A 10,461-nucleotide genomic window follows, 5' to 3' on the forward strand; every position below is an offset into this window, starting at 1 on the left:
CAGGAGTACGAAGCTTCGCGGCAGAAGTATGATGTAAGTATGGGCATTGACTCATCCGCGACAGTGAGTTTCTCTGTCCCTCTCGCTCGCTCGGAATGGCAGACACGAACGATGTGCAGTGCGAAACATGAGTAATGTGCAATAGCGATCGTCGTCGCTGCGCTCTCCGCGGTCCACGGTAGCAAAAAGGGGAACGAAGAGCCACGGATTACAGTTATGATTCACCGATGTGCAGTTCTCGTTCCTCTTCCCCGATGAACGCCCTTTTACGCCCTTTTAAGCTTTTTAGTACCGGCAATGATCCGTGCCGAATGAACGGTGTGGTGCAGTTCTTTGAACCTCCTCGTTTGCCGTGTGGTGTTCGGGAGGGAGCCGGCCAATGAAACATCCACACCCCAAGTAATCGATGATGGGTTGCCTTTTAAACGTACCGTTCCAGTCCGCGCAGCGCAACAGCGATCAGGCGGGGTACCAGGCGAAGATCACGCAGCTGAAGGACGACCAGGAGGAGTTGCACACGAAGCTGGAGAAGGAGCGCGATCTGTACGAGTCGTACATGTACGAGCTGCTGGCGGAGGAGGAAAACATTGCCCTGTTCGTGAAGGAGTACGTCCAGCACCAGGAGCTATACTACACGTCGGCTCTGCGCGAAATACAGCACACGATGCGCAGCATGGACGGCTTGTTCCGTAAGTTCCGGTGTTCTGAGCACAGAAATTCGGACCGGTCGGTTTCTGATTCTCTGATTTTTCTTCTCGTTTCTCGCTCGCTCCGTCGTCGTTGTGTGGCGCAGGGCGGAATAATAAGCAAATCTTCAACACGCCATTGCGCGATCATCTGAAGGCGACGAATCGTAAGATCGCTTACGTGATCGAGCTGTGCGTCTGCTGTCTGCTGGAGAAGGGCCTCTACGAGGAGGGGCTGCTGCGGGTTGGCTGTGGTAAGTTCCATGGGGCGCTCCAATCCCGTTTAATGTAAACTCCCTGGTTAGGTGTTTTTCTTTCCCTTCTTTCCCGCTGCTTGTTTTGACCGTCGGTTGAGTCAGCAAACCGAGAATGATGTTGATGATGAACGGAATGCGCTTGAACTCTCGCGTGCAATATTCCACAACAAATGTAGATTTATGCCCAATAGAGCCGCGGGTGCGCTCGCGCGGGTTTATATTAATGATCGCGGAACGTGACAATCATGGCCGGTGAAGCATTTGATAAAATGATTCGGAATGCTGATAATAGCTGATGTTTCTGTTCGTTTTCTCGGAAAGTTTAACCTTCCGACGGTCATGGCAAAATAATATTGTAAACAAACTCAGTTCTCTTTAATGGCCGCACTTTATAAGTCGGGGCTCCCATAAACCTTGAACCAGATCCGGGGTTTGTTTATTTACGGCGCGTTTCGGGGCGTGACGAATTTTTATAGGGAACAGTCGAATGGTTCATTGACGTTACCATCTTTTTCACGCTTATTTTTAGCTTCCTCCAAACTGCGGCGCATGATTTCGGCGATCAACGCAAACTACGTATCGCCCCCACTGGCGGACAAGTACAGTGATCCGCACGTCGTGGCCGGCGTCCTGAAGAAGTACCTGCGCAGCCTTCCGGATCCGCTGCTAACGTTCGACTTCTATCCCGACTTCGTGACGGCCGCCCAGAAGCCGAGCGATGCGCAGCGCAAGGCCGCCATCCTGGACATTGTGAACCAGTTGCCGCGCGAAAACTACGACAATCTGCGCTACCTGACGCGCTTCCTCGCGTATCTGGCCGAGAAGAACCAGGAAAACAAGATGTCCCCGCAGAACATTGCGATCGTCATGTCGCCGAACTTGCTGTGGTCACCGAACGAGAACGACAACTACATGGACCAGGTGAACAGTACGGCCACGGTCAACACGATCGTCGAGGCGCTCGTGGCCGACTGGTCGTTCTTCTTCGATGGCGAGGTGAGCTTCTACGTCAGCATGACCCGGGACGCGCTGTTCCCCGACAATGGTGGCTTTCCGTTCGACAAGGAGCAGCACGTGCGGAGTGCCGGCGGCGGCGGCGGCGGTGGTGAGCTGATGTCACGGTCAATGTTCGTGACACCGACGACGGCAACGACGGCGCCCACCGTCGGTTCGATGATGACCGCAGGCAGTAGTCAGGATGAGCTCCGGTTCGGCCGTGGCGACGGTGGCAAAGGCGGTGGCGGCGGAGGACATGGTGGTGGTGGTGGTGGAGGCAGAGGCGCAGCAGGAGGACCAGCATCACATTCCCGCAGCAGTAGTCACGATACTAGTCTTATTCTAATCAACCACAACAGCAACAGCAGCAGCAGCAACAGCAACACCAACAACAACAGCAGCGGTGGTGGTAACGGCGGAAGTACCGATCAGCTCAAGTACCGGAGTCAATCGAACAGCTCGCTATCGGACCATTCCAGTCCACCGCAGGAGGAGAGCAGCCCGAAACTACCGATCAGGCGCAAGCACAACAAGCAAGTGGCCCCGACGCCACCGGACGCCGCTAGCGTTTATCACGGGCGCGGAGTGCGCGGAGAGTTGAACAATAAGCTTCACGCGAGCAACAGCTACTTTAGGCAGCTGAACAGCAACAGTTCGGCGGCGGCCGGTGGAACTAGCCACGGTGGAGACGGAGACGAAGGGTTTGCCTCGCTACAGCACCACGCGTACCGGCAGGCGCAGGCCGAGTACGATCGACACGCGCAGCAGGCAACCGTGGCCGCCGCCACGCCGTTGCTGCGTGCCGAGAGTCACGACAATCTGCTGAAACTGAAATCGAGCGGCCATGGCGGCGACAGTGCGGTAGAGAAAATGGCGCCACCGCCACGGCCGGCCGCCATCAGCGTGGACAGTCAGGTGCTGGGTAAGCTGAAGGCCAGTGTCGCCGCGAATGCCGCACCAACGCCGCACCAACAACCAAAGCAACCAAATGCTCCCAATTGTGATAGTAGTAGTAGTAGTAAGGAGAACAAGGAAAACAACAATCGGGGAACGGCAGCAGCGGCGTCCGCATTTCCTCCGCCCACAAAGCCTGTCGCCCTGCCCCGCACGACCATTCTCGGGATGAGTTCGTCGTCGGCCGCCCCTGCGAAAGCGACCAGCGGGAATGGCAACAGTGGCGCAACCAGCGACAACAGTGACGGTGGCGATTCCGCGTCCAATTCCGCGGCTGCGGTGGTGATCCGCGAGAAACCCGTCATCCCGGAACGACCTGCCACGCTGCTGCGGCCGATGAGCTTCAAGGGCTCGATACCGGAGATATCGAAAGTGAGTGAGGGAACGAACACCGTCATCAGTGGGCTCTCGCTGGGCAGTGGAGGGTCCACTTCGCTCAAGAAGGCGCAAAGTTTCCGCGGAGAAACGTCCACCGGGAGTAGTGGAGGTTCCAGTGGTGGCGGTGGCGGCGGCATCATTCGGTTCGGCGGTGGTTCGGCTTCGGCGGCGTCGGGAAACAATGGCACGGTGGTGGAAAAGTCCACGGCCGATCTCGGGACGCTCGAAAGGACGCAAATTTACAATATCGACAAGCAGCAGGTTGCCTTCATCGATGTGGTCAGTGAGGAGGATACGGTGGGTAGAGTGACCGGTCCGGTGAGGGGCGGATCGACACGAAAGGAACGGCCCGAACCGTTACCGGCCAGCACTGCGGTGATCCTCGACACCATCGCCGTGCCACAGGGAACGCCACCGTTGGCCATGATGGAATCGACCGGATCACTCGGGAGCGACATCCAGTCACCGGTGAATCCGGTGGCGACCACCGGCAACACTAGTCTACAGCACGTGCCGCAGTCACCGCGGGGAATGGACCCGAAAATCAAACGGCCACAGGTCCCAGCTCCGCCACCACCGGTCGGGCGACCAAAATCGTCCGACTCGACCGACTTATAACAGTTCGGGGAGATACTGATCTAGAATCCGGACGCCAGATCCGGAGCTTTACCGCCGCCGGATCTTTGCCGAGTGAAAAGTGTATTTAGCGCTGCATGGCGCCCGCGCCGCTCACCTTCGCTTGCCGCTGCATGTCACCTACCAGAATGTTGCCTTTGATTCTTCATTTTGCCTATTTTGTATCCATCCGTTCCGTTGCGCCTCTTGATTTAAGATTAGCTTACAAAATCTAGACGAATTGCTCGATGGCGGTGCTGCTTACTATTAGAAGTGGTGCCTCCTGGTGCCCGTTGATCGGTGACCGGCGGCGAGCTTTCTACGGGGTCTTTACGAAAGTTACGAAGGAAGGAAGGCTGGTAGTACTAATAGAAAATGTCAAACATCACAAAACGTGCGAAATGAAAACATCACAACACAACCCCGGCCTGTGCGGCCGCCCAGATTTTACAGTAATTTATTGCGAATTCAACTCCTTGTTCGGTGTGGCGGCACTTGGTGGTGTAGTGGTTTGCAGCGCTTCCTTTCGATTCAATCTGTTTAATTACTCACACTGCCTGCGCCACAACCGACATGACGTTTTCTCATTCCGTTCGATAATCGGACCATTCTGCTGCTTCCGCTGTTGCTGCTGACAATTCGGGCAATACTTTGGCGTCTCGCTTTTTATGTTCGGCTTAAATGGCGAACCGAGAACCGAGCGAGAAAAGTGGTAGCGAAATGTTGGAGCACAAAGAACGATAAATGAAACATTACTTTTCATCGTCGGCCTGCAATCGCAATGAAAGCGCTCTACTAATTGGGAGCAGTGTCCAATAGGACGCAACCCGGCGACAAACCGAGTGGAAAGCGACGCTGTAATTTTCATTCGTCTCCTCTCCTTTCGGGCCTTTGATTAATGGCCGCCACCCGCACCGGCCTTTCCTCGGATGCTGACTAACGGAAATTGAATTTTTACCGAGACTCAGCCGAGCAGGCAAAAGAAACCCTCGTTCTCGTTCGGGCCATCCTTTTTGGGGAAGATTTTTACTTCCTACAGTCGGGGGGTCCAGCCGTGCGTGTGCGCGTGCCAAATGAAATAAATTGAAAACTATCTTCGCCAGCGCACATTGACCAGTTAGTCGTCGTTGGGCGGGCAAGAAAACCAAAAAGCTTCCACCATTATTAGTTTACTGCCGTTACCCATCCGGACCCCCGTGCATTGTGACGTGGTAAGAATAATGACTCGGGGAGCAGATTTTGAACTTCGCCTCCGTTGCGTCGGCGGAAGTGCATCCGTGATGGGATTTGTTTTCTGTGGCAGTAATTGTGTTAGCTGTTCCCGAGGCATTGGAAGGACGCCGCCGCCACCATAAACGCCGTGTCATTGGTTGCGATGGGAAGATCGTCCCGGCAAAACGCAAAAAAGGACGGCAGGATACAAATGATGGTCCAGCGAAGGTGGACCCCAGCTGTACTGCCTTTTCCGAGTCGTTGCTAACCCGTAAGCAACATAACCTCCGAGAGGATGACGGCAACGACATGGCAGTCTGCCAATCTTGGTCACTTTTTTGTTGTCCACGAGAGGCAAGGCAGCGATGTAAAAAGAGAGTAAAATCAAACAAACCAGCCAGACATCGCGCCGCACCACTACGGTGGCCGCACCATTCTGCGCGGGGTGAAAAATTAGAGCGAAATGATGAACGACTTTGCTGCGGAAGCTGCTGACGAACGGGGACGAACTAAATTAATGCAACCACACGTCCGATGCAGCATGCACCGGAAGGACCCTAGGAACGGTGGAGACAATCTTCGTTTGGTGCTGTTAAAGGTGTCATTTTTATTCGTTTCGCGATACGGTTTCAGGGTTGCACAGAGCGCGCAGCAATCGACTCCTAATGCAATATAAATAATATCTAGTGAGTGAAATGATGATGTACCTTAAGCTACCTTAAAAAGCCAACTTCAAAGCAAACAAAGCAGAAAATGTGAACATATCAAACAACTTGTTACACAAACTATTTCGCTACAGCTTTCGCCGGGACAGCTGCTCGATTGTTTTTCGCTTCGTCCTTAAAAACTTTAACCGCCTCTGGTTCATTATGAAAAATACCTCCATCACGCTTCGATGCTGTCAATGTCAAGGCCTTGCATATAAAATTATTATAGCCATCAAAGCAACCTACGGTTAATGATTCCCGTGAAAATGTCAAAAATGAAACACACGAAGCTCCGCTTAACCTTTGTAGTGGTGCCCGAGAACTGCCATGAATTGGCCCCGAGCCGAACCAGACGCTGCGAACCCGCAACAGGTAAATTGCAAACCTTTCCCAGAAAAACTTCACCACATTTGGACAATGGTCCAAAGCCACACACACGTTGAGGTGGGGTGGCCACACTGCAACGGAACTAATTTCGATCTCATATCAAATGTGGCCCACAGCCGCTGCCGCCGCCGAAGGCGTGCTGCACACCACGAAATAATTAGCATTTAAACAAAATCATCATCAATATTCATTAAAATTTGTTACGCGCGTCTTAGGTGGTCGCGCCCAGTGAAACCCGAAAAAGGGTCAACCCCAAAAACTGCATGCTCGCCAGTACTCCCGTCAGGGGGGAAGGGCCCTATTTCCGCTTCCAGTTTTTTGTTTCTGCACCATGCGGAGATAATAAACCACACACCGGTGTCCGTTGGTGGGGTGGTCAGGGCTGTGGCTTCGGATGGCAAAATGAGCAGCACGGGTTCCGGAGTGGTAACACAGTATCATGTCCGGTGGTTATTATGATATGATGTATTTTTCAGTACCTCGGTTAGGCGGTACTGCTCCCCGAAGTGTCGGTGCTGCCAATCAGAAGCAGCAAAAAAGAGGCGCTTCGGGTTAACCACTACGACGACGCGCCGTGGCGGATGGTGACACATGGTTATGATGCTACACACCAATCTGTGCTGTAACATATTCGTGACGACGGATACAAAATCGGCGATCGGCGGTTTCATGGCACTTTTTAATTCTTTTATAGCTTTTTCGGTGCAAGCTTCGAGTTCTTGCGCCGTTAGTGTTTGAAAGCTTTCTGCGGGGTGGAAACTAAAATGGGATAGCTTTCTGGGGTGGTCAAATCAATCTGGAGCTCGGTTCAATCGAACTTTCGTTGGCTACTCCGGGGCTGCCGACGCAAATGGTTCGTAAGCGGGTGCAAATATTTAATGTGTAAATCGAATCAAATACTAAATCAAATGTTGCCCTTAAACGTACGCTTTTCGTAGGCTAATTCCAGTGGCTTGTCGGTGCATTTGTCGAGACGAGAAGGGGAAGGCAAACGGCGAATGTAGATACGTGTATGAAAGAGTGAACTAACCAATCGAGCACTAACGTGAAAAAGCATAAAAAGGACACGCAAAACCTCAGCCCTGAACCGTGCTTACAGTCGGGAACGGGAGCCGGATTGAACGGATTGCAAACACGGTGATAAAAAGGATGTTTAAGGATAAAAAGTGTGGAGCAAAACATTTATAGCATTAATAGCAGCATGTTGCCTCTAGTTCATAGTGTTGTGAATTAAATTCAATTTTCCCTTTCATTTCTGTTCTCTTTGTTGCCCTGCTGAAGCCGCCTCCCCGTTGCATTATTCGTGCGTGCGTAACGATATGAGTATAATTCTATAACTGCAATTAGTAACTATTATCATAATTATATGATTACGTGTATTGTGTACTGATAATTGAAAGCAGCATTGAAAACGCTGCATGCCTACAACAAACACACACTCCGCTACTATCCTCCCTGGCCACGGCGGAGCGTAATGAGTGAAAATTAGCGAATTGACGAGAGAGGCGAAAATAATTTAATAAACCTACAAAAGCAAAACATTCAAACGTTTATCAGCAATAACCTGTGTGTGTGACTATCGGTGGGTCGGCCACAATGTTACGCTAACGACGGCGAGACACAGAGAGAGAGAGCCAAGCATTAAAACCGTGTCGGAATGGGGCGGGAAAAATCAAACGCAAAGCAAATGTAACAAATCAATAAACAGTGAAATAAAGTCGAAACAAATTGAAGATCCGCTTTTTTTGTTGCCGCTCCCGCACTAATTGTCCGCTCGTTCGCGGTGACTGCGCCACGTGTTTTTAATGTTTGCCGAGAGTGCACAAAAAATGACGCTTTTTATTCACAGATCGATCCTCGGGGCAATCCGCGACCAGACATGCAACCGCCATTAGTTCAATAATGAAAAAGCGCCAACGTGGCCGCCACTGGCGATGGGATCTGGCCACTGACAACGTGTGCCGGGGGTGCGCGCTGTGGGTTTATTAGGGGTTATGTTAATCGAATACGTGGCCGCCGGCGAAGGTCGATGGTTCAATTAATATTGCACTCGTGGTGCATGGTTTTACTGTATTTGCAAAATTAAATCCATTACCTGACCGGTCCACGAAGGCTGGTTTTTGAATTAATAATGCCGGCAGTTTGATGACCGATCCCTTTCAATTTTCCATGTTTTTTTGTTGTTGTTTGTGTAAACGAGGCTCTCGGTTCCCCGCAATCGTGAAGGAAATTCCTGAAAATTTTCAACGCACACGCTCAACGTTGAGGATGCCGCCGAAAGGTTTGCACATCGCCTTATCCAAATTAAAGTAAATCTAATTGAAAGAAAATCTCGCAAAATTCCAAAAATCCGAGGTGCAAAATTTAAGAAGTTAACACAAAAAACGTAACCAAATTACATTGCCTACATTTAGGCGTTTTTGCGCGTGAACGAACCAAACATACCGATCCAGCCACGGGAGAAATCCGTCGATCTCGTCGAACCATTCAAAATACAGCATTTGCAACAGGGCAGCATGACGCGTCAAGAGGTAGCTTCCGTGAGCTCGGGAAGCTGGTACATCTGGGCGTTCCTTTGTAGCGGCCAACCTATCGTAGCTGCCGTTTGATTCGGTCGCCATACTTTGCATTCAATCAATCGACAATAGATATCTCGATTGAGCGATTGCCGGCATAATGGCCGATCGAGCACCTCTCGGATTGGTTATCGGGTCCGCCGGAAATGGCGCCAGTTTGAAGAATTTTGCAAATGTTTTATCATTTCTTTCGCGTTGTTTTGTCATCATGTTTTTTATTGAAAACATCAGTGCGGATCTGTTTCGTTCTTTTATTGAAGTAATGGTGTTTATATTGATTGTAGATTCAGGCTGCGATGGGGGTTTTTGTGATCGAATCGAGCTCGTCCCTGTCGCCTGAAAACTAACCCTTCCGTTCGCCACTGTCTGTTGAATAATACATTTCCATTACCGACTTTGGCCGGAAATGGTGCATTCTATGGTGTTCGGGAAAGAGGGCCCGTGCCGGGGAACAGCTGCCGAACTTTGCAAATCAGAACCCAACATCGAAACCACCGGAGCCGGAGCCGCGCCGAGTTCGGTTCCGAAATGGTTCGGTTTGGCTTCTGTCTACGGTGATACGCTCAGACAGGGCTGCTCATGTGAGTGGTTTTTAGTGGCCCCTCGTAGCTCGATCGAGCTCGACCACTCTTCCGGCACGGTCGGTCCGCGGCGAATGACACGATTTGCTTTGTGGCCGCCCATTATTGTTATTACTATTGTTATTAGTATTTTTATGGCCACCTTTAAGCTGGCTGCTGCGGGTAACGGAAAAATCCTTCAACACGAATGCGCCTAAACTGCTGCATCCCGGCGGGAACTAGCAGCCCCTAAAAAGGGGAACGATAAACCCCCCAATAAACGGCTCACCCGTTCCGGTTTAGCATCCGGGTTGGGAACCGGACTACTTTTTCATCGTTTTGGTCTTCTCGTTTTTTTGTGGGTGTTTGAGTTCAAATGGAAGAAAACTCGATCGAACACCCCGCCAGCGCCTCCGATGTTAGGATTGAATGTTAAACCTCACTCGAAACCACTCGGCGGTGACCATTCTCGCCACACCGGGAAACATATTTCGCTAACGACTGATGACGGTCGTAACGCGCGCGCGCGGACCCCACACGGATTGGTTGGTGGCCACCGAACATGATTGCGTGATTCCGGCGCGCATCGAAATGGCTGCATTTCGCGGCACACTGCAGCTCGCGGCGCAGGCGGTTATGTTGCTCTACGGCGGCCACCGGAAATGGGTGTCTTCTCCGCAATGTGCAGTCTCGCTCCGGCGGCGTCCTCGTCGTCGTCGTCCTCGTTGTTGTGGAATGTTGCGGATGCGACGCGGCTTTACCGAAGACTAGATACTAGTTCACCCATCGACACGCGGACAGAGGCATCGACATTTGTTCAAATAGAATTACACACACGGAATGGTTTTTGATAATATTAAAATTTGACTAGCCGTTGGCAACGCGCCCGCGCCCCACGCGGCCATCAGTAGCAGCGCGCACGTTCGCCGTGTTTCGGGTTGATGAATACTTGCAGCCCCGAAGACTGGATGCGCCCGCGGATAGCATTTATGTTGCCCCATCAACGGCGCTCCACCTGGGACGAAGCGGCGGAATTGAATTGCAAGCCGAACGCTACCACATCGAGTGCCAGATGTATTCTGTTCCGGTTTTAGAGTTCCGGTGTGTGTTTGTTTTGGTCCCCACAGCGCCAT

General features: G+C 51.7%; 1 protein-coding gene across 1 annotated transcript; it reads left to right on the forward strand.

The window, feature by feature from the left end:
• On the forward strand, positions 1-4,189 carry LOC128273126 (uncharacterized). Its single transcript, XM_053011043.1, has 4 exons — positions 1-33; positions 440-689; positions 794-940; positions 1,473-4,189. The coding sequence occupies exons 2-4, from the start codon at positions 557-559 to the stop codon at positions 3,887-3,889; spliced, it is 2,697 nt and encodes an 898-aa protein (XP_052867003.1). The 5' UTR covers positions 1-33; positions 440-556; the 3' UTR covers positions 3,890-4,189.
• The last annotated feature ends 6,272 nt before the right edge of the window (positions 4,190-10,461 follow it).

Source organism: Anopheles cruzii, chromosome 3 (genome assembly GCF_943734635.1).
Source record: "Anopheles cruzii chromosome 3, idAnoCruzAS_RS32_06, whole genome shotgun sequence".
NCBI classification, from domain to species: Eukaryota; Metazoa; Arthropoda; class Insecta; order Diptera; family Culicidae; genus Anopheles; species Anopheles cruzii.

Excerpts from the sequence above, each read along its gene's own strand:
- LOC128273126 (XM_053011043.1), top strand. The coding sequence starts at position 557 with ATGTACGAGCTGCTGGCGGAGGAGGAAAACATTGCCCTGTTCGTGAAG. Across the intron at positions 690-793 it reads CAGCATGGACGGCTTGTTCC|GGCGGAATAATAAGCAAATC; the intron begins GTAAGTTCCGGT and ends TGTGTGGCGCAG. Across the intron at positions 941-1,472 it reads GCTGCTGCGGGTTGGCTGTG|CTTCCTCCAAACTGCGGCGC; the intron begins GTAAGTTCCATG and ends GCTTATTTTTAG.